This window comes from Osmerus eperlanus, chromosome 2 (assembly GCF_963692335.1).
Source record: "Osmerus eperlanus chromosome 2, fOsmEpe2.1, whole genome shotgun sequence".
Classification (NCBI taxonomy): domain Eukaryota; kingdom Metazoa; phylum Chordata; class Actinopteri; order Osmeriformes; family Osmeridae; genus Osmerus; species Osmerus eperlanus.
In genome coordinates, this window is record NC_085019.1 from 7152131 (window position 1) to 7175534 (window position 23404).

The 23404-nt window shown below is 46.3% G+C and overlaps 2 protein-coding genes across 4 annotated transcripts; both read left to right on the forward strand.

The window, feature by feature from the left end:
* Window positions 1-38: 38 nt before the first annotated feature.
* colgalt1a (collagen beta(1-O)galactosyltransferase 1a) lies at window positions 39-7816 on the forward strand. Its single transcript, XM_062449821.1, has 12 exons — window positions 39-425; window positions 3178-3288; window positions 3391-3508; window positions 4220-4354; window positions 4447-4651; window positions 4780-4899; window positions 5054-5130; window positions 5267-5373; window positions 5519-5651; window positions 5772-5899; window positions 6020-6226; window positions 6340-7816. The coding sequence occupies exons 1-12, from the start codon at window positions 211-213 to the stop codon at window positions 6605-6607; spliced, it is 1824 nt and encodes a 607-aa protein (XP_062305805.1). The 5' UTR covers window positions 39-210; the 3' UTR covers window positions 6608-7816.
* Window positions 7817-8036: 220 nt separating this feature from the next.
* Window positions 8037-23054, forward strand: gmip (GEM interacting protein). 3 transcript variants are annotated; one of them, XM_062449711.1, is made up of 22 exons: window positions 8037-8460; window positions 8845-8988; window positions 11271-11358; window positions 11685-11787; window positions 11894-11957; window positions 14599-14724; window positions 16121-16185; window positions 16360-16467; window positions 16589-16669; window positions 16789-16950; window positions 17221-17358; window positions 17635-17825; window positions 18061-18155; window positions 18245-18307; window positions 18448-18543; window positions 18708-18868; window positions 19309-19485; window positions 19579-19716; window positions 19883-20085; window positions 20181-20514; window positions 21293-21395; window positions 21700-23054. In XM_062449711.1, the coding sequence occupies exons 1-22, from the start codon at window positions 8208-8210 to the stop codon at window positions 22377-22379; spliced, it is 3573 nt and encodes a 1190-aa protein (XP_062305695.1). In that variant the 5' UTR covers window positions 8037-8207; the 3' UTR covers window positions 22380-23054. The 3 variants fall into 3 exon arrangements, with proteins under 3 accessions (XP_062305695.1, XP_062305711.1, XP_062305702.1); XM_062449727.1 differs by lacking the exon at window positions 21293-21395 and having other exon boundaries at window positions 21700-21842; XM_062449718.1 differs by lacking the exons at window positions 8037-8460; window positions 8845-8988 and adding an exon at window positions 9525-9778.
* Window positions 23055-23404: the final 350 nt, after the last annotated feature.

The window sequence follows — 23404 nt, forward strand, 5'->3', positions numbered from 1 at the left end:
GCAGTGAAGTCCGTCCCCTTTAATTTTTTAGAGGCACATCCCCTTTAAAACTCGACTTTGCAGTGTTGTCACAGTGGTGCTAAATTCATTTGCGAATTGTTGAGAAAGGACTTCAATATACGGATATAGTTTCTATTGCTTTAATTATCGTGTTGCTCTTTTATATTTGGTTTGTAAGGCGCTTTACATATTACCTGATTGTCCTTAGCAATGCACCGCTTCATCTCACTGCTGCCCACCCTCCTAACTCTCCTCTCCGGACCAGCCCAAGGATATTTTCCAGAAGAGCGTTGGAGCCCCGAATCCCCCCTTCTCGCCCCGCGTGTACTGATTGCTCTCATCTGCCGAAACTCAGAACATTCTTTGCCTTATTTCCTTGGAACTATTGAACGTCTAAACTACCCGAAAGACCGCGTTGCACTATGGTAAGTCATCGGCACAATCGTCATTCACGATCCACAGCCAGGTCAAAAATCAGCAATGCGAATGGAGATTATTTAGCTGGACAAACTAGTTAACGTTATGACGGTATAGTATAGCTCACATACTCAGATTATCATTTGATCGGTTGATGCGACTGGATGCAGCTAGCCTGTGACCATTTAGGCAATGGTAAGTAGATCTACATCAGGTTATCATCAGGTCTGTCGATACTTTGCTGTTGTATACCTTTATGTAATGATTGTTATTTATTTACCTGTTGTCACCCCAGAACCTCTTCAATCAGTCCCCAGGCCGTATTACACACACCTCAGTGATGTCAGAGAAGGGTTGTCGGATGGATGGATGTGGATACAGAAGCTCCTCCTGAATGGTGGAGCTGGAGTCTAATTGAGGTGTAAAATATGGACGGCAGATGATAGTCACTGATGAGTGTAAAGGGCGTTTTAAAGAGGGGTCGCTGCCGAGCTGTATCCAAGACGGTTGTGGCTAAGTGCCTGTGTGGGGCCCTGCATTCTGTAGCAAATTTAGCACGTCCTTCTCCTTCTACCTTAAGGGCAACCCTGATCTGGACTAGAATGGGAAGTGGAAACTGAGTTTAGGCTGTATAAACATCTGTCTGACACTAGCAGGCTGAAAGGGTTGGGGTATAGGGGGAGGGGGTTTCACTATTCACATCCAAACAACATGCTCAAACAGTCACCCTATTCTAGCTAGCAGCCGTCTGGCGGAGACAGGAATGTTCTTCCAGAATATTCTTCACTCACCTATTCAATGAATGGACTGCAGTGTGTAGAGGGTTGCACACTAAGTGTGGTTGTGTGGACACACTGTAGATGGGAAAATACAGTCAAGTATGCCTTTACTGGTTAATGTCTCTTGCTCATTTAAAAAAAAAGGCAGCTCTACAAATGTTTATCTAGTTTGTTTGGTCATGTCTTATAAGCAAATAAAGCCACATCTAGCTATTTCCAAACTAGTAAAAACAGTTTATATCCTCTTGTAGTAAATTGAAAGCTGTTCTTGAACCATTTGGAGTACATGCATGATTGTGGTCTCTTTTGAAAGGTGACACTGAAATGATTTCCCCTGTTGTTAGGACCCCTGTAAGTCCTACTGGTTTTGAGTATTAGAAGCTTGAACACAATGAAATTGAACATTTTTTTTTCCGTCTGGATTTTGTTTTGAAAACACATGCCTGAAGAGGCCTAGAGGTCTGGCTTGGATCAATAAGAGGATATACATGTTAACGAGTTGCTTTGGCACATCGCTTTAACCAGCTATGCCTACAAAAAGCTAGCTCTTCGATTTGCATGGGTGAGTGGTATCCATACTGATATCCATAGTGAGTTTAACTACTGGGGTCGTTGTGGTGTGCAGGAGTGAGTGGCCAATAATATCCATCTGCAGCCAGTAAGACAGCAAGACACACGAAGAAACACGCCCAGTACAAGTAACGCCTACTACAAGAAGACACACCCACTTGATAGTAACCCACTGCTTCGTTTTAATCCCAATTTCAAAAGGGTTAGAGTTAGGGACATCTCGTGTGGGTCTTTAGTTTGAATTTAGAAAAGGACCAGACACACCTCCTTCTACAAGGACACCCCTACACGTTCTGCCCCTGTCTTGTAGTTTGCAGACAGACCCCTTCTCAGTTTGGGGTGGGGGGTGAGTTTCACAGAGTTGAATTGCTCCTCAGTATGAATAGGCCTACCGTGCACCCGTGTCATCGAAGAGCTAGCTTTCTGGTGGCGTAGCAGTTTAAAGAAGTTCAAAGCTGTGTTTATACAGCCTACAGTACAATTAAGGTTTCTGCAGCCTCTTTCCACAAGTGTCTTTACACAGCTGTAGCTAGGCTCCAGCGTGTCTCCCCATCCCGTTGTTTCCAGCGAAGAGCAGAACACAGGCGTTCAGAGGGGGGAGATATGCTCCGAGTGAGTCAGTCAGTGTAATCTGGCATTCTAACAGACGCAAGTCAAGCGGAATGTTGACCATGCCTGGAGAGCAGCGGAACGATTTGAATCCGTAGCACATCAGCAGCAAGCGTTGCCATCCCGAGTTTGGCGACAAGGAGTTTTTTCGACAGCTGACGGTGAAGAGGGAAGCGGTTTAGCAGGGAGCTGCAGTGTTCTCACAATCCACTGTGACATCAGCACCGCTTGGCCTGACAAACACCTGGCTGCCTGCCATCGGCTGAGAACCACGAAGCATTGCTAATGGAACTAAGACCGAAGCCCGCGTTCAACTGAGCTATATGGTTCATGAGTGAATGGCCCTAGGTCTTGTCATGTTGTAACAGGAACACCATAGCATAGCGTCTCGGCACAGGCAGGCTCACACATACACACTGCGAACACGAGATCTTAGATGGAACAGATATAGAACCAGCAGGATAGTTGCAGGCATGCAAGCTAGTACACACACATACACATTTGTCTTGCGTTTGTACTTTTCAAACTCCCTAGCCGTGGACGTGTATGTATCCTGTGTTCGTGCTTGTTTGGTTGGGATGCTTGTCATCATTCTCCGACCACCTCTTAGAGTTGGTTCACACACAGACACAGACAATAGGCCTTAGAGAAGGACATACTGTCATGCAATTTGAGCCCTGGTATTGTCTTTTGGTATTCTCTGCCACACCATAACCCACATCCACTTCTAAGGCTACGTTTTTTGGGGGGGTGTATTTGATTTACTGATAATACATCCTGTGGTTTGTTCCTGTGTTTTCAGGGTCGCGACCGACCACAATGTGGACAACACTACTGCCATTCTTCGGGACTGGCTCATCAAAGTACAAAACCTGTACCACTATGTGGAGTGGAGGCCACAGGAGGATCCTGTGTGAGTTTCTCTCATATTGCGAGGGCTTGTGTGTTTTCCTATGTACAACATGTATGTACTCAATATAGGCCCCGCTGACTTCTTCCACTTTGTTCTTCTCAGAGGATATGAGGATGAGGAAAGTCCCAAACAGTGGACGAACCTGCGCTACGCCCATGTTATGAAGCTCCGACAGGCAGCGCTGGAGTCCGCCCGTGAGATGTGGGCGGACTACTTCCTGGTGTGTTCACGTGAGCCCGTCCTCCCCGGGGACAAACAGGAAAACAACGACATATTCACAAAACAGCAGGAGGGAATTGGAAACTGACCGTGTAATCATGCCTTTCAGTCTCACTTCTGGTTCAGAGGGGGCTAATCTAGATCATTCAGGCTTTATGTTTACGAGCAGACAGGACCGTCCATCTTACATTTACATTTAGGCACTTAGCAGACACTCTTATCCAGAGCGACTTACTTAAGTAGGGTGAAGTGCCTTGCCCAAGGACACAACGTAATTTTCTCGGCCAGGAATCGAACCGGCAACCTTCTGATTAATAGCCCGACTCCCTAATCGCTCAGCCATCTGACTCCCTCTTGTCATTTGAAGCACAGATCCTTGGTCTGCGTTATTTGTATCCAGCCTAATTCGTTCCACATTGTCCATGAACCTCATTGTATAATTATGATACAGAGTAAACACAGCTGAGGTCATGTCGTTCTTGAAAGGCTGTTATCTACAGTGATGTTGGCCAAGGCTGCCTCCTTCTCCAGACACTGATTCTGTTGGCTGTAATCAGAATGGGGACACCGATTGTTTTGGTTGTCACTGGAGAACAGTAATGCCGCACAAAGCTCTGAAAATAGGTTACCTATTATCTTCACTGTAATGTATCTCCCCCTTTTCACTCACTTCAATCCCACTTTCGTCCCACTCATTCCACCGTGTTCCCAGGCTGTGGACTGTGATAACCTCCTGACCAACCCCAATGTCTTGTGGAAGCTCATCAGTGAAAACAAGACCATTGTGGCTCCCATGCTCGAGTCCCGCGCCGCATATTCCAACTTCTGGTGTGGGATGACTTCCCAGGTACTGTGCGTTTGTAGATCTTGGTGTTTTTCCATTGCACGTGTGTATGGGAGAGAGAGCTTGATAGTTGTGTTGTGCATTGTGTCTTTCAGGGTTACTACAAGCGCACTCCTGCCTACATACCCATACGAAAGCAGGTGCGAAAGGGTTGCTTTGCTGTGCCCATGGTCCACTCCATGTTCCTTGTAGACCTGAGGAAGGAGGCTTCCAGGCAACTGGCTTTCCACCCACCGCATCCAGATTACAGCTGGGCCTTCGATGACATTATTGTATTTGCCTTCTCTGCTCGCATGGCAGGTACCTGACTGTATAATGCTGTGCATGGAGGGGAGGATGGGAAATAGTAGTTGCATATCCAAGTGGGGTTTTTTTACACTGTAACTGTCTTGTTTCTTTACACACTTTCCCTTCACTTTTCTCCTCAGATGTACAAATGTTTGTATGCAACAGTGAAACCTATGGGTACTTCCCAGTGCCATTGCGGTCCCACAACTCCTTGAAGGACGAAGCTGACAGTTTTCTGCATTCCTTGTTGGAAGTTAATGGTATGCAAGAAAAACACCTTGTGCAAGGAAGGAACTGAATCCTTTCTCTGGCATGCTTTTGAACTCTTCTCTGTTTTCTTTTCTTTCAGAGTGCATGTTGACAGTTGCATGCTTCCATTCTTGTAAAACCCCTCTAACTTCCCTCTTACTATAGTGCGAAACCCCCCAACGATGCCTTCCATATACATACCTGCCCCTAGACGACAACCAGACAAACTTGGCTTTGATGAGGTGAGTAATGTGGGCGCCTTTCAAGATGGTGGTTGCAAGAATGGTTCTGACCAATCTGACATTTGGTGCTAATGTCTCCCTCTGCTGTTAGGTAATGTGGCATTGCATGTGTTGACTCACTGGCTTGTGTGTGCAGGTGTTTATGATAAACTTGCAGCGAAGAACTGACCGCAGGGATCGCATGCTAAGTACACTGTATGAGCAGGAGATCGCCTGCAAGGTTATCGCAGCTGTGGACGGCACGTAAGTTAAACCCGTGTCTGGGCAAGTCAGACGTCAGTACATTTACAATGCTTCATTGCACACACACACCCACACACACAGACACACACACCAAAGACAGACATCCTCAGAGCACCTTTTTTGACTGTCTCTCGTGCAATTTCAGAGCAATGAACGTCAGTGAGGTTAATGACCTGGGCATCCACATGCTCCCAGGCTACAGTGACCCCTACCATGGGCGCCCTCTGACCAAGGGAGAGCTGGGATGCTTCCTCTCCCATCACAACATCTGGAAAGAGGTGAGCTGCCAGGTTTAGGCTCTCGGCTCACCTTGAGAAGATAAGTCATAGTGCTGTTGTGGATGAACTCCAGAGTTTACGGATGTATGAGACCTTGATGAGGGTCTTGTTTGTGCCCAGATTGTGGAGCGGGGTTTGAAGACCTCCTTGGTGATTGAAGATGATCTGCGCTTTGAGGTGTTCTTTAAGCGTCGCTTGCAGAACCTGATGATGGAAGTGGACAGCCAGAATCTGGACTGGGATCTCATGTAAGATTTTTTTTCTCTCTCTCTCTCTATCCTCTACAGTATCTTGCTGAGCACAACCATTGCCTTTACAACTTTAATAAAAAAAGATGTATTTAAGATGTGTTTTCCCACCTCTTCTAGTTATATTGGACGGAAGAGAATGCAGGTGGAACACCCAGAGAAATCTGTACCCAATATCCATAACCTGGTAGAGGCGGACTACTCCTATTGGACGCTGGGATATATGATGTCATTACAAGGCGCTCAGAAGCTCCTGAAAGCAGAGCCTTTAAAGAGAATGCTGCCAGTGGATGAGTTCCTCCCAGTCATGTACAATAAACATCCTGTGTAAGTTTCTTCTTCTGCTTGATTAAAGCGCCCCGACTTCCTGTCTGTCCCTTCAGATGCTGCTTCTCCCTAAGCCATCCAGTGACCCCTTGTATCTCCTGTCTTTTCTCCAGCTCAGACTACATGGAGCAGTTTGAGACCAGGGACCTGAAGGCTTTTTCGGCAGAACCTCTGCTGGTGTTCCCGACCCATTACACAGGTGACCCGGGCTATATTAGCGACACGGAGACCTCCACCGTGTGGGACAATGAGAAGGTCCGTACGGACTGGGACAGGGGCCGCTCAGGGAAGACCCAGGAGCAGGCAGAGATCAGCACAGAAGCCCAGAACTCTGATGTCCTCCAGTCTACCCTGGACAGCACAGCAAGGGACGAGCTATGAGAGAAAGATCAGTCCAGGAGCCTCGCAGAACCAGAAGACTGTTACTGAACCAGCTTCATTTCCCCCCCTCACTTTGCTGCTTAATTGCAGGGTTATTGGTAATTCATTTGTCTGAAAGAGGCCGTTCTAAAAGGGATCAGTTGCAACTTATTAATTAGTATTTTATTTTTTACACCTACTCCCATGTTGGTTCTAGACTTGAACCAACATGGTTCAAGTCCCCCCCCCCACCCCCCCCACCCACCAGGGCATAGCCTGCTCTTGTGCAGTTATGTGAGTTTACCGTTACATTTCAGTGTCTTGATCGAATGTTACATTTCCGTGTCTTTGATTGGCCAGTGAACTGCAATCACGTTTCTTGAATTTCTTCAATGTCACCAGTGCCTTACTCATTGTACATTTTAAAGTCTGAGCAGAATAGACCTTTATAAAATATGTGTGTTCTTATATTGTATGCTGGTTGGATCTGGAAAGAGATACAATCAGCTTGCTTTTGATTTCTTGAAGCTTAAATCTTTCTCTCTTTTTTTGTGTGTGTGCTTGAGTATTTTGCATGGAAATGCTTAAAAAGCTGCTTTCTGTGTTAAGTATATTTCACCAGAAAAAAAGGAGTGCACCTTAAAGCATTTAACTACAAGACATGTAGATTAATATGAAGCAGTAGTAATTAAAGCTTAGTTCTGGCCACCTGTCAACCCTTCAGAATTGAGTTACGGTACTACTCGATATAACGCATTCCTTGATTCCCCTGCAACCTCTGCCTGTCTGTTTTCAGGCTAACCCCACCATCAGAATGGCTGCTAGGGTTATAGGCGAGACCAACCACCGTAAACGCCTCACACTTTGAGGTTAGGAAGGCATATGATTTGCAAAGGCAATAAAATTCCCACACAGATTCCACCCAGCCACATCCAAACTCTGTCGGTCAGTTCTCCATAGACTGGGTTGAGTGTAAAACAGAGCTCTTTGGGTGTGAACTACTTGATAAAAGCCTATTCAAAAGATAAGATGCTTTGCTTTTCATCCAGGTTATTTATTGTTGGGACGTGCTTGACTATGGAACCTAGGACGTCCAGCATTGTAGACTTTAATGCGGTTTAAGTTGGGTAATAACACTTTGAGGGTAGCGTTTGTAGTTTACTTCAGATTATCAGACACAATCCTCATTAACCTGTCCTGGTACCAAAGAATAAAATATTTTAGTTCTGAGTTGTGTCTTGAAGTTTCTTCTAAAGCGTAATAATGTGGCCCTCACAGCTAAATCATGACCCGATGTGACGTTTCAGGCCTGCTTTGTTCTAGAGCCACTGTTATTTTTATCCCCTATAACAATTACCTATGTCATGAGTTGACAACTTGTCTCAACATAGGAATGCTGTTGGGCAAGATGCTTTGAGGAACAAAAGTTAGATGGCATAGAAACAGAAAGCTATTAGCGTTTGGGACACACAATGTCCTCAACCACTGGAAACAATTTCTTATTTTAATTTAGACAACCAGAAGACAAATTATTCTGAAATCTTTCAATACACTTTTAGCCTACTGTTGTGAAGAATTGACGTCATGAAATGGCCCAGGAACGACACATTTTAAACCATTGATGGAGTCCTTAACGTCAGAAATATCGATTCGGAAAACGTCGCGGATGGACATGGATAATGCCCACCTACTCAATGGGCCGGAAGGCCTGCTGGATAATAATTCACAACTGACAGGCTTTACTTCAACACCATCGCAGCATCTAAGCGATGTTGGGAGGATGGTGGAGTACCACAACCTATCATGGACAGTTTCAAAGCTTCGCACAGTGGCCAGCAATTTTAAACAACTCAAACGACTCTTCTATAGTGGTGGTAAGTTGTGTTAGTAACATGTACGTTTTTAAATTGACTTCCAGCGATAAAATGCGCGTAACATTTTGCACGTGTAGCAGGAGCTCATGTTTTGTAATGTTCGAACGACTACAGCTATTTGGACAATCTTGTCTTGTAACTGTATTTATTTATTTATTTTAACCATAACAACTTACCGAACCATAGCCTACGACTTCATGTGACAACCTCATGGTGTCCTCATTCTTCAAGTGTTGCCAAGTGTGTTGGCAACTGGCAATTGTGACAGTTGAAATGCTGGTAGAAACTTTGTGAAAGTTATATGGCCACATTGTGTTAGCTCAGCTCTGAGTTGATTAGTCTAAATGCATGGTTCACCAGCCATTTCTTCTATATTTTTTCCAGAGCCAGGTTGCCCTTCTCAGCTCAGTGTGGGCACAAGGCTGCACTCCCTGCAGGACTCTCTTCAGCAGCTGTCAGAGCGTTACCCAGGTCTAGCTGGGCCTCCTGTCAGCCATTACTTGTCTGTGCTCTGCCACTCACTGTCAGGTCAGTCACAATCTCAGTCTGTGAAGCGCTCACTGTTGTACAATATAAATTGCTGTGTTTCAGTGAAGTGTTTCTTGATGGTGGTCACGTGTTTGTGAGTCATACACTGAGACTGAACAGGGTTCAAGAAAGGAGAAATGGCAAAGGTCAAAACTGGCATATTGACAACTGCAATACCTTCATGGCATGACCCTCACCTCATTCATCACCTCGTCAACAGCACTGTTATAAAAGCCCTGAATATGGACACATTTCTTTGTTCTCATTTGGCCAAAGGTATCAGTAATGCAACAAACAGAAGATGTATGACTCACCTGAATGTTATACAATTCCTTGCTCACAACAAACCAACCCTTATTAATGTGGCTTAAACATACTTTTTAAAACAGACCTTCTTTTTCTCCCTGACACATATTTATCTACGTGCAACACTGTAGGTGTGGCTTATGTGACAAAGAGGCACACTTCCTCTTTTCATGATGGTGTCAACGTATTGGCCAACTCCGTTCCCCTAGAGATCTTTTTGAGAACAAGAAGAGCAAATAGCAAGAGTCCTACCCACCGCTTAACAGAAGCGTCCACAGTCTGTAGGTGTTTGCACACATCCAAAATAGGGAATTGATTTGATCCACGGCTCTAAAGCTTATGTTCCTCATGTTTGTGAGAGACCAAGGCCAGGTGGAGAGTTGATGTGGTTACCGTGGTAGGCCAGTGGTGCATGCTCTTGAGGCTCTGAGAGATATAGACATGGAAGCCCAGATCCCAGACAAGGAGCCATCTACATCCACAGGTGAGTACCAACAGATTACAGGGAGATGATCAGGGAAAGGCTCACCTCTCTCAGTGGCCACATTGTCCAATGCTGTCTTCAGTTGGTCAAAAGCTTCTTGCTGCTTGTGCAAATTTTCGAAGGCAGGGCACCGGTTGTACCAATGTTCAACTGTAGCTCAGATACATTTGTGCGTGGGATCATTTGTATGAGAGTTCTTTGGGGTGTCTTTCTCAGTGTGTGCTTGTGGTTGCATGTTACATCCTTCCAGTCAGTGCAGGATAAGTTAACTTCCTGTGCTCTTCCTCAATTATTACAAGAAACAGTAGGTGTTTGTTCTCTTGAATTCAGTTCCTTACAAAAAACAAGATGTACCGGATTTTTGAATTGACAAATATGGATACTTAATACACATGTTATATTACTAACATGCTTTGAAATTTGAACCTTCACCATCAGCTCAAGGACTTTCATCAATGTCACAGGGTGGAAATCAATTCAAATTTAACCGAAGAATCTTCATTGGACAGAACTATTTAAATATAGCTATGTTGCAGTAACTCCTATATACCTAACCTTTCCCATTAAGATCTGACAACCTGCCTGTGTAGACAAAGGCTTTCTGTCCCCAGAGAAGAACATGACTCAAACTGCAAGCAGGATGTGGTTGACCTAAATGAAAAGAAGCACGGAGATACTGTGGGGTTTTCTCATTCGATGTTGCTATGTTTCAGTTGCAGTATCTTTCACTGCCACTGAATCGTCTGCTCCAAAGTATAACATGCTTCACCTGCTCTAGTCTGAAATATTGTGGCTTCCTCGTGGTTAGCTGTGCACCATCCAATGTCCTTTAGAAACTTTTATTAAAGTTTGGTTGTTTATCTGTTTTAGCATGTGTCAAATTACAGAATGAGCAGGACTCCATTTCAAGCTTCATTTCTCTTTTTTTCCCTTATCAATTATCAACACCATAGCTTCTCTCTTTCTCAAATGACTTTCTTCACCAACAATACCCCTCACATGGCTGAATTTAGTTTGAAGCTCATTTGTTTGTTCACACTCAGCTGAAACTGAAAACTCAGCAATTGTCAATGTGTTGCAATGGCAACTGGACTGTTTTTTTGTTTAAAGCGAATGTCTTTTACATACGAAAATACTACTGCACATGCTGTCATCTCCTCCAGCCCAATTTAAACCCACAAACTGTCTTTACTGCTCCACAACATCTGTAATGGGCCGGGTGTTGGCCGTCAAGTTAACGCAGTCATTTTCTCGTTTTTTGTTCTTGTTATTTTGTCTTCTTCTTCAAAAAACAGCAATGCCTTGTTAAGTAAAATCCTCAAAAACATCTAAGTGAAGGTGTGCTGGCTCATACACAAGGCCATTCCTACACAAATGTTTTACAGTGATCCTGTTTGAAGAACCTTTAGTAGGTGTGAGTATGCTCAGTAAATATAAAGTAATATTTCTGAAAATGTCTTGCTCACAAGTTTGTTGTCCTTTCCTCACCCAGATGTGAAGGCTCCAGTCAGATCAGAGACCAAACGCTACAGCGAGATCTTTCGGGACTTTGATAACTTTGAGTTGTCTTTAGTTTACTCGTAAGTGTTTTATATTAGAGCTCTTTGCTGAACTTCAACTTACTCAAAGTCCAGTTAGAACCATGCTTTTGTCTAATATGACAAGAGAGGAAGTGAGTTAGTAATCCAAATACATTACATAAAATTATCCTCTTCCTCTGACTTCCTTGGCTGATATCACATGACTCGGTATCCGTGTGTATTATATTTACCCTATGTCTTCTGTATGTGTGTGTGTGTGTGTGTGTGTATGTGTGTGTGTGCATGTATGTTTGTGCATGTGTGTGTACGTGTGTGCCTGCATGTGTTTGTGTGTGTGTGTGCCTGCATGTGTGTGTGTTCCTCAGTACTGTGGATGAGCTGCTGCAGGACCCTGATTCCCAGTCTCTGCCAGGGACCCCGTCTACAGATGTGCAGAACTGTGACCCCTCAGAGCTGCAGGACAGTGTGGTGAGAGCTTCATACTGTGCTACAACATGGACAATAACTAATGGTCTTCAGTCACTTTTCTGACACTGATTCCAGTGTACTTACACATGACTATATCACTCAACAGTGTGAGGATGTCAATTCCCAAGAGCTGGGCACTGATGGCTGTGAAAATGATGGTAGTCATTCAGGTAAATTTATTTCATGTGTGGGCACACTAAACATGTTCATGTTACTTCCCTTTGTGCTGGCTGTGTTTAATTGGGCTTGATTACGGGCAGAGATCAACCTTAATGGATTTATGCCAACATGGTTTACAGTATTCAAAGCATTACAATGGAAGATTACACTTAATTGTAAACAGAGGACATTGTTGTCCTGGAGGTTACTGATTCAGATATCTCTACACCACAAGGACCATATGTTCCTCTTACTATCCTATTCTCCTGTGGAAACACAGATATGTGACTGACAGCATTGGACAGCCAATCACAACAGGGGGATGAGCGATGTGAAGGCGGGGCCGAAGATAGTAGCAGTGTGCCACAGCCACACAGTTCTATATAATCTCCGTCACAGCTCCTAATCTCAACCTCTCTTGTTTACATCTAATCAGTCTCATGGACTAATTGCCCTGAGCTGACAAGATCAAGATAAGAAGGGGGTGGGGAGAGGATTAGATGATAGGGCATCTGCTCTCAAGTTTTACCTCACACTCAAGTAGTAGAGCGGGAAATCTTTGGAGGGAGACAAACAGAGAGAAGGTTCTCAAAGCGAACATAGTGAGGAGACTTGAGAGAAACTCTGAAGTAGAATAGAGAATACAGAGCCATACCCAACATGTGACCACCAGCCCAGACCCATGAAGACGGGTGTCTCAACTATTGGCTAAATCTCTCCCAGGTTCTTGGGAATGCCCAGGCCAGTAGAGATTAGGGATTACAGCAGACGCATATAGTGTTTGAATAATGCTGAAGTGTAGATTGGAAACCTCTGGGAACTGAATGCATGGAAGGACATCTCTCTCTCTGCAGGCCATCAACCCTACTTGACACCACCCGACTCTAACCCCTCCCACCCTCCAATTCTCTCTGCTACCAGTTTTAATCTTAATCTTAATCATAAACCTAATGGAAGGCCAGGGAGTTGGGGTGAGGTGAGTGGTCTGGTGTCTGCTTCATGCAATGACATTCCCCCATGTGCAGTGACTGATCGATCTCTCGATAATGTACCTAAGTGTGTCGTGTGTGACAGAAATGGATCGATAACAATAGGGGGCAGGCTTATGCACTTGTGTAACTAGCTTTTACAACAAATAATTGATGTCCTCGCGGACATGTCAAACGGGGTTTCTATCAGACGAGACCGCTGACGTCCACCTCTGATGATGGCTGGTCAGAGACGGACCGTTACAGATTCTCTGGACGGGGGGGACAGAAATTGTGGTCGTGCGTAATGATGGAAGAGGGACCTCGACAGCTTAGTTTGGGCTGAGCTAACGTCCCCCGTCCCCCCCGTCCCCGTCCTCCCCCCAGGAGCTGAGTCACACACCAGGAGGTAAACCTTGTTCTGCTCTAAAGCCTGTCACTCCACAATCTGGACCTTCTTGGTTAATCCCCAGCCCCGGCCCTGCGGAGCAAAGAAGCAAGCAGTAGGAAACAGACACTCCAAGGCTGACGGGAATCGTAGAAAGGCACCCAAAGACAGAGCAAGAGAGGTCAACACGGGATACAATCTAGCTAGAGATTTCCTGTGGATTTTGCCTGGATTTGACAAATAATTGGGTTCTTAAAAAAAAAAAAATGCTGACTGGGCGCAAGGAGAGTGGACAACACGAAGAACACAAAGATAAATATTCTCCGTAATAGAGCTGCATGCTGAGAGTGGGTCAGAAGGAAGACGTGTTGACTGCAGTGACAAGAAGTGAAAGGCAAAAGAGGACTGAGAGAAAGAGGTAAAGAGAGAGTTGGAGGCGAGAGGGAGGGCAGGAGCACATGACCAAGGTTGCACATCATCTCAGTCCGAGAGGAAGACGAGAGGTGCTGTCGCTAACATCTGACTGTACGCCCGCACCCTGCACTGCCAAACACAGACCAGCCCGAGCATGGCTGCTGAGGTTACGGCATTTACACTATGGGGACCTTCCTGCTGCCTCTTAAACAATGACTTCTCTCTGTAGCTGAGAAGAGAGCTTTGGGTCAGGTGTAAAAGGACAGAAGAGCAGAGAGAGAGAAAGCAGAAGGGAAGGAACCTTGCCAAAACGTGTTGTTGGATGTTGGATTCTGGATCCTGGGAGGACCTTTTAATACTGTAGTCATTCTGCTGGGACCAGGAGGAACTTGGGCATTTCCCACACAAGGCTTGACTTTCTGAACCCCGTAACCAGGGTACTGAAGTCCAGCACGATGACACCCAGTGGGAAACATTAGGACTGCCTTTAATTCCCTATCAACCCTTTTTTTTTTTACCTTGACACAATCTGTGTGACTCGACCCCATTTCTGTTTTTTTTAGGGTACAAGGAACTGAGAAAAAGGACTGACGGTTTCTTTTCCGTTTTCCCTTTTATTTGTTTGGATCACACATTATGGATGACCTGGGGAAGACTGGAAGGGCTTTCTATGTTCAGTCCTGCCCTCTCAGTTGAGAAGGAAGATAAGATCTAGAAGGACCAGGGGAGAGAGGGGTCTCCCAGCAGGGGTCTCTGTGTGCCCCAAGGAGGAAGGGGGGGGGGGGGGGGGTTGTGTGACAGTGGGGCAGAGGCCCTCTGCCAGGGTTATCTGGGTGTACAGCTATGCTGGGTCTACAGTGATGCTGATGTACTCCCTCTCAGCCCAGGATGCTGACCTGGCCCTCAGCCGCAGTGAGGGCGGAGTGGAGATCGCCCTCCAGTATGCCAAGATGTGGTGCCGCTACGCCAAAGACCTTCTGGCCTGGATGGAGAAGAGAATCTGCCTGGGTGAGTCCCCGGACTAGCTGAAACATCCAAACATGATCAGACGCATAAAGGTATTTATTAAATACAAACATGTCCTCTCGCATTTAGGTTAATGGGATAGTCAATAAAGGATGGCATTTTCAAGCTGTTTCCTAGTTGTTTAATGCTGTCAGTTGTTTACTTGGGTTTTTATGAAATCGTAATTACAGTTACTGAAGCGGATCTACTCAGAAAGGTTAACAGTCGCACCATTCCTGGAAAAGCGGCCAGTCTAAATACAGCCTGCGGAGAGAGAATGTGTGGTGTTATTAGTCTGTAATAGGATTGGATGACCTGAGCAACCCAAGGCACAGGATTCTCAACCATGCCCTCTACTGGTTGAGAACAAGCACGACATGTCTTTGAGTGCAGAAACGTCGGGCTCGCGAGTAGGTCTCTGCGATAACATAGATAATCTAATCGGTAGCCTGATCAGTGATGAAGACAGTGAGCTGTGTCGTCCCCCCCAGCGAACCCCAGAATGACAGGGATTACAGGGCAGATTAACAGGGAACAGCAGGGGAATGGGGAGGATGGCGTTTTACACCAAGAGCGAAGAGATTACCCTGGCACCAGACTGCCATCCAGCAACGGTACCCAGATCAAAAGCTCTGTGGAGATGTTGGACGTTGGCTAAGAAAGAGGGCGGATTACTGAAACGTAGTGTTCACAGCACCTAGGGTTGCACAAAGACTTCATTTGCTCTGAATATTGTGAGGGAAGAATAGAAGTTCCTCAAGTGACGGTGTCAGCCAACCTGTGCAGGGTGAAGTTACAGCAACTGTACTGCGAGTACAGAATCACTGAAACGGAATCACAGAACAGCCTAAATGATGTGCAGAAGCCTTTAACACAACAACAGAGGTCCTTACCTGGTATCTAAACTGTGACCCTGTGGTGAGAGTTGAGCATTGGCACACTCTGGTTGCTAGTCAGTAGTGAGCACAGCAGGTTAGCTCTGTTCAAAGCCTGGCACATTGGTTACATCACCATAGATATTTCTAAATGGATCATGTTGATCCAGCCCTCATTGATAATGTTTGTATAAAAGCCACAAAGACATCCTGTCAATACTGATTTTCTGCCTGCCGTTTTTTTTCTTTTCAATCGATTACTTTTTCCATCGGGCCTTTGACTTTACTCCTGGAAATGCCTCTGCCTAGAGGCAGTTAGAATAGATTTCTTTAATAAAGTACAGTCTTTTTTTCATGTCCACTTTCCACTGTTGACTATTCAAAATCGTCAGTATTTTTATTTATTTTATAATTCATTTCTAGTTATAAATGACCAGCCACATTTAAACACAGATGCACAAGTGTATGGCTATAGCTTTTTTAATTGCATATTCAGTGAAATTATGGTTGTTGTTTGGTTCCAGAGCAAGAGTTTGCCAAGAACATCCTGAAGGCGGCCGAGGCGGCCAAGTCCTGCGTTTCCCAGCAGGTACTGTTCCCTACACGACAGACAACTCTCTGCGCGTGAGCTGTGCAGTCGGTCTTCCCATGTGACCTGGCTCGTAGACGAATGGCTATCCCTCTATAGCTCATCCTCCCATTGAGTGTTTGTTAGTGTATGTGTGGTGTCCGTTGTGTGAAACCATAGCTGGTGTGTGTGCAGGACATGATGCCCCTCCAGTATATCTACACCATGGCCCTGGAGCAGGATGTGAAAAACAGCAACTGTGCCAGACATACAGCAGATCTGCTGCAGCAGCGCTGCTACCAGGTACTCCTCCGCGCACACACACAAAAAAAACACACACACACACACAAGCTAATAGACATTGATGGAATCAACGATGTCAGTGTGATGGCTGGGATGTAATTGTACGGTATCTCTCTGGAAGGCCCTGGTTTGTAAGAAAAATGAGATCGACAAGTGGCGCAGGGAGTTCAAGGAGCAGTGGTCCAGAGAACAGAGGAGGATGGTGAGTGTCCTGTGTCTGGGCTGGGACGCGTTCATGTTACGGGGAGGGGGTGGGACGATGTCGCGGTGCTTCTTGCTCACTGTATAATGTGTCCTCCAATGCATGATGGGATTGCTCAGAACGAGGCCGTGGCGTCTCTGAAGAAGGCTCGCCAGCTGTACATGCAGCGCTCGGAGGACCTGGAGAAGGCCAAGGCCGTGACGGCCAAGGCCGAGGATGAAACAGCTGGTCACAAGACCTTGGACAAGAGGAGGAAGTCCAGGGACGATGCCAGGTGCAAGGTGAGACCACTCTTAACCCTGGAACATGTCCCTTATATACTTGGTTAACCCTTGATTTGATTGAAGACACAGTTGACAACATTATAGTGGCCATCCTCTGATTCTCCCTCCCTCCACTCTCCTCCCTCTCTCTCTCTCTCTCTCTCTCTCTCTCTCTCTCTCTCTCTCTCTCTCTCTCTCTCTCTCTCTCTTTCTCTCTCTATCCCTCTCTCTCTTTCTCCCTCTCTCTCTCTCTCCATCTTTCCCTCTCTATCTCTCTCTCCCTCCCAGGTGACCGAGGCAGAGCAGCTCTACAAGCAGTGTGTGAGTGAAGCCAATAGTCACCAGGAGGAGCTGGAGAAGGTCAAGGAGAGGATAATCGTTCACATGCGCAAGCTGATCTGCCAGGGGGACACCGTGTTGAAAGAGGTGTGTACCCTTATCTGACAGAGCAGTTCCACTGACCAATGGGGTCTTCCTAGAGAGCCAGGAGGGCCATAGCCAATCAATAGGGATAGGTATAGTTCAGTGCTAGAGTGCCTTTGACTGCACATCAAGAGCTTGCCGGTTCCAATCCACCCTTGTATGTCGCTTTGGATGAATGAAACACTTTCCATATTATTAAAACCTGTTTCGGGCTGAATGCAGGGATTGAATAAATGAGACTAGTAACTCTGTCCTCCTGTTCCTGTCTCTGGCCGTTAGGCCACAGTCAACATGTTCTTCTACCAGCGGCAGCAGACTGAGTCTATCCCTCTGGGCTACCATAACCTGGAGCTGACCTGCAGGCCGTGCGAACCCGGCGAGCCCTACATGCTCTACATCCTGGGGAGACGCCGGCACGAGCCGCCCCATCAGACCTTCACCTTCCAGGAGTTTATCCCCCAGGGGAAGAGGTACTGCAGAAAGCTCCTGTCCTCCTCTGCTACTGTGACATGGGGCGGACACCCTGGTGCTGAGTCCAGGCTCTCTCTATCTCTCCACTCGGCTGACTGAGAAAGACAAATAAACTCCAAGACGTAGACCTCAGGTCATGCCGTGGGCGGAGACGGACCTTGTTTCTGCCACACAGGCCGAGCCGTGATTAAGTCTGTCCGTGTTTCTTTTCCCATGTTTCTTTATGTGTAATAGCTGCGGTCGTCGCAAAGTCAGCAGCACTCTCAGCTCTATCCAGGATTCATATGCTCTGCCAGAGGACTGCCAGGGGAAACGACCCAACGACGGACGTAAGGACTGCCATAACTTGGCTTCGGTGTCGTTGTGCAGTCATTTCATTGGCTGTGAGTGTTCTGCAACATGTTATGTTTTCACACAGGCAGAGCAGGTTACAGTGACAGTGAGAGCATGGGAGGGAGCATGGAATCTCTGTCAAGTCCAGGTAAGCTTGTCCTCACAGATAGTGCTTTCCGCGGTCTCATTCCGATCGTTCTCCTTCAGGCCTTCAAACCGTCTTCATGCTCTGCGGTTCTAACTATCTTGTCTTATCTGCCTTTCTGATTGGTCTACTCCTTATTGAAGCCCATGGGAACAGACGACTTCCCAAAGCCCCGTCCGTTGGGACCATGTCATCAGATGACCTTGATGAGAGGGACATGGGGACGGTCTTGGAATCAGGTATGTTTTATCCAACTGATACAGAATCTCTACTCTGTTGTTAACTGTACTGTATGGACCGAACAACTTTACCCAGTTTCTTGTAAAGGCAGGAACGAAGTGATTCACACCGTGCTGTGTACTGTCCACTTAAGAACTTGTACGTCTATTTGCGCTCCTCACAGAGGGTCTGGACTCCACCCCCGAGGGGAACGGGGCGGTGTGCAAGGTGCGCACCACCTCCCGCGCCGCCTTGACGCACCGCCTCAGGAAGATGAAGAGCAAGATGGTGAAGTGCAAACAGTGCGAGAACTACATCGTGGTGAACGGGATCGAGTGTGAGGAGGTGGGGAGCGACGCTATGGTTCACCAAACTCACCGAAAAAACAGCTGAACGCACGTACAGTGCCTGTCAGAAGTGTTGAGACACCTAGCCTTTTATAATTTCTGAGAAAAACGTGTGCACCACCTGTTTTTCCTTGTTTTTAATGCACGATCAATCACTCAATCACGTTCTGTGGGGCATTTAACCTGCATGTATATAATGAGTCAGCATGTTCTCCAAATATTGCTCCAAGTTTGATGAAAATTAAGCTTTTTGTAGCAATATCTGTACATTTTGATCAAAGTAAAACTTCATACCATTAAACTACTTAGTTTGTTGCATATAAACAATAGGAACATGCACGTGTCTCTCAAAAGCTGATAAAAGACTAGGTGTTTCCAAACCTTTGACAGGTACGGTACTTTGCAGTGTCACTCAGTTGTGTCTGTCTCCCCCCTCAGTGTGGCCTGGCGGTCCACAGGAAGTGCCTGGATGTGTGTCAGCTGGAGTGTGAGTACAGGAAGGGGATCCTGTTCGGGGTGGGCTTCTCCCTGCTGCCCCGTGACAGACCAGACGAGGTGCCCTTCGTGGTGCCGCTCTGCACAGCCGAGATAGAGAGGCGAGCCCTAACGGTGCAGGTATACATGTACATACTATGGCAGCGCTGTCGGCACCATTGGACACGATGTGGAGGTAGCTACAGTCTTTCCACTCTCTGCCTTTCCTCTCAGGGGGTGTATCGGGTCAGCGGCTCCAAGCCCCGTATCCAGAGGCTGTGCCAGGCCTTCGAGGCTCAGAGGGAGCAGGTGGACCTTTCGGGCATCTCGCCACACGACATCACCTCAGTTCTCAAGCATTTCTTTAAGGAGGTAATGTCTCTGATCCCCATAATAATCTATTCTGTATAGAGCTGAATCCAGACACGGAACGGACGTGACCAGGATTAAAACCCCCATTTATATGTTTTAGCTTTACAGTCAATCCATGTTACGATGTTATTCAATCAATAAATCGCTCTTAATTGACCTCCCATAGCTTCCCGAGCCACTGTTGACCTTTGACCTGTACAATGACTTCATCACCGTGGGAAAGAAGATCCAGCATTTGACTGAGAGGTCACAAACTGAAGATAATGATGGGATGGTGGAGGCTATCATTCAGAGCCTGAAAGAGTTGCTGGACAGACTGCCTCCATACCGCTACTACACTCTGCAGCACATGATGATTCACCTCCATCGGTACACTGCTGACACAGTATTTGCCTAAATGTATTTAATCACACTCGATCGCCTCTGTTTCTGATTGGTTCAAATTCTCTCTTTCCCCCCTGCAGGGTTTCAGAAAGCTATGAGGAGAACAAGATGTCTCCAGGGAACTTAGGCATCGTGTTTGGCCCAACCCTGCTGCGCCCCCTAGTGTCAGTGGATGTGTCTATGATAGCCCTCCTGGAGACCACCTACCAAGCACTTCTGGTGGAGTTCCTCATCACGCACCACCAACAAATCTTTGGTCCTCCCCAGAGGTCGTGCACCCCCCCTCCACCTCCTCCCACTGCCCCTCTTCCAGACACCCCTCCCAGGGCCTCCTGTCCCCTGGCGGAGGAGGCCTCCTCCCCTGCCCCCCAGGCGCCTGAAGCCTCCACCAGAGAACGGCCGCGCTCCATGGAGGTAAGCACCACCACAGACACTCCCCCTCTCATTTTATTATGAATGACAGGGGGAAATGAAAAATCATTTTCCTCAAGAAAATCATCTTCAAGAAAATGAGGAGCAAAAGCAACGCTTCAAACCTTCGATCTATTTAGGAAATGTCCGTGTTAGTCCATCTTTTTCTGCTTCTCAGTTCTTCTCTGGTAACACAGTGCGTTTGAGCCCCACGTCGGCAGTCCGTCTGGGCTGCTTCTGCACTTGCTTCTTCTGCTACCTGTCGCTCTGTGCCTGCAGCCGGGCTGTGTCCTGCCTAACACTCGGACGATTAGCATCAAGCTTAACGGTGTCAGGATTAACGCTAGCCTCCTCTCTGGCCTGTGAAGTGGTCCAGCTCCTTTTGCCAGGTCTTACACGTCCATCTCAGTATGGATACCTTCAGCCATTACCAAACAACACTTCTCTAGTTGACATAATTTCAGGAGTGAATATTTTGAAAATATTATTTTTCATATCTATATATCGATACTAACATACTGTATATTCTACAACAGATCAAAGATAAAGGCAAACCTTGGGTGGTCCTTGGGTTGGTTGGGACAGGGGAGCACATGTCTTTACATAAATTCTTAGTTTGACAGTATGTTGACCGTGCCGTGGAGTAGTCTTGTTTGTTTACCTGTAACTTATCTTTGGTCTACCTCAATATTACCTCACTGACTGGTGTCAGAGACAGTCTACCTGGTCCAGTACCCCAAACATCTACATCCAACACAGAGTTTGTGTGTCATTTCAACAGACTCGAACAATCAAGAGAGACTCAAGCGAGGGTTATATATCTGACAAGTCATCATCCAATGAGGCAGTGGACCAGCTCAGCCCTGAAACCAATGAGAGAGCAGGTATGCGGGATACAGTACCACAGTCATCATTAAGTTGAGTTGGTAACAAGGATTTAGTTGGTTGTATTGCTTTTGTACTCGTAGCTGTAGCGTCTTGACAGTATATCTACTTAGTGGTGTTTTCTTAATGAAGCCCAAAAGTCAAAGTCATGTCCTGGATTAAAGCTGTTACTGCTGCTTTCCTCTGCTTTCTTCTGCTGCAAGCCTGTCAGACCCCCAAGGGTGTTCATTAAGTGTGTTGTCATGGACCTTGTGTATCCCTGCTAGTCTCATTGTCCTCTTCCTTTCCTCTCCCCTCCTCCAGTCTTGGCTCTGAGGGGGGCTACAGCTGCTCCTTTAGCAGATTCGCTGGCTGAGACAGACCCTCCCGTTGGAACACCCCCCCGGTGCAACTTTAGCAGGCATCAAGCCAGGTACCAGCGACAGGCCACCCCAGCAGCCCAGCGACACAGCTCTGGCCTTCGGACAGGCCTGCCTGGGGAGGAGGTGTTAGCAGAGGCCACAGACAGGACCCAGACTGGTAGCGCGTACAGTAGCAGCAGCTCCTCCCCAGAGCCAGGGGCCCTGAGCCAGGCCCAGCTCATAAGCACTGCCCTGGAGCCACCCCGTCCTTCCAGTCATGCTGGACACGCCACTGAGAAGCAGCCAGGCAGTCAGACACGCCTCTGGGAGGTCGCACAGGGAAGGCTGGGGTTAGGTGCAGCATCTGTGACATCAACAACAGCCGCAACCGCAACAATGACCAATGCAAAGCTGAGCTTCACTCAGGAGGAGGGACTTGAGAGTCAAGCCGCATCCCTGACTGGTCTGAACACCAATCAATCCAACAACAGGCTGAGAGTTTGCGAGAGGCAGCCACTAAGGCAGTCCTTGCAGAGAACTCCTGCAGAGCAGAGCCTTACTGGACCTGCCCAGAAAATCCTGTCTGGGTTGAAGCTGAGGCGCAACGATACTGGGAATGATGAGCCCATCCATTTTGTCTAATGAGGATTGGAACCAATAACCTACTTTGGAACAAATGTCTACGCAATAATAGAAATACACTCAGAGATACAATAAAAAACACTCAGAGATAAAATAAAATACACTCAGGGGTACAATAAAGCAGTCTTTAGTTTTGTAACACAGACATACTCACACCAAACACCGTAGACCTTTTAGAAAGTTACATCAATTAAATGCTTACCGGTACTTATTTAAACAACTTGTGTGAACTGTTAAGTCATACATAAACCTCAAGTTATGTTTCAATTAGTAGATCGTTCCTGAGCCTAAAAATAGCAGTGACATTGTCTATTACTCTTAAATGACTAAGACCCATATCTTTATTCTTGTCATTAGCTAAGTTACCCATTTTTTACAGTTTTGAAGTGAAGACCAGCTCTCAAACGCAGACCGATTAGGTGTGGGTCAAATAGGCCTATGCTATGTGTACAGGATTTGATCAGATTGATAACAAAATATTTAGACATAGATGATAGACTAAATGCTTAGTGGCTTGGTGGCCATATCTGTCTGTAAATTACAGAATTAACAACCACAGATGTCACAAAATGAAAATAAATCTCATGTAAACAGGTATATATGTTCATATTGGGTTTCAAAGGCAGCTGATTATACTATGCTGGACTATTTCTATTAATAAACAAAAAACATGTACTCTTATTTGGTTCTTTTATTTCATGAGAGCCCACGGCTCAGTTCCAATTACATTCTAGACTCACAAGAGGGCAGTAGTATCATGCACGAGAAGCAACAGTGCACAAACTGGCGCACAAGGGAACGACAATTATAACAGAAGACTACTGCTTTTATACTGATGTATTTTGAAGTGAAGCTTTCTCGCATCTTATGAAACTAGATATTCTCTTCAAATATTTTGATCTTAGTCTTATAAGTTTTACTAAAAAGGAAGCAAAGCTACCTCACTGGATGGTCTGAGCTGTGCCATTACGTTGGATGCGACTAATAGATCAAGATGAGTTTTGCATGGCCAACTATCTTACTCA

Excerpts from the sequence above, each read along its gene's own strand:
- colgalt1a (XM_062449821.1), top strand. The coding sequence starts at position 211 with ATGCACCGCTTCATCTCACTGCTGCCCACCCTCCTAACTCTCCTCTCC. Across the intron at positions 3,289-3,390 it reads AGGCCACAGGAGGATCCTGT|AGGATATGAGGATGAGGAAA; the intron begins GTGAGTTTCTCT and ends TGTTCTTCTCAG. Across the intron at positions 5,652-5,771 it reads ATCACAACATCTGGAAAGAG|ATTGTGGAGCGGGGTTTGAA; the intron begins GTGAGCTGCCAG and ends GTTTGTGCCCAG.
- gmip (XM_062449711.1), top strand. The coding sequence starts at position 8,208 with ATGGAGTCCTTAACGTCAGAAATATCGATTCGGAAAACGTCGCGGATG. Across the intron at positions 16,468-16,588 it reads TGCAGCAGCGCTGCTACCAG|GCCCTGGTTTGTAAGAAAAA; the intron begins GTACTCCTCCGC and ends TCTCTCTGGAAG. Across the intron at positions 20,515-21,292 it reads AACGGCCGCGCTCCATGGAG|ACTCGAACAATCAAGAGAGA; the intron begins GTAAGCACCACC and ends TCATTTCAACAG.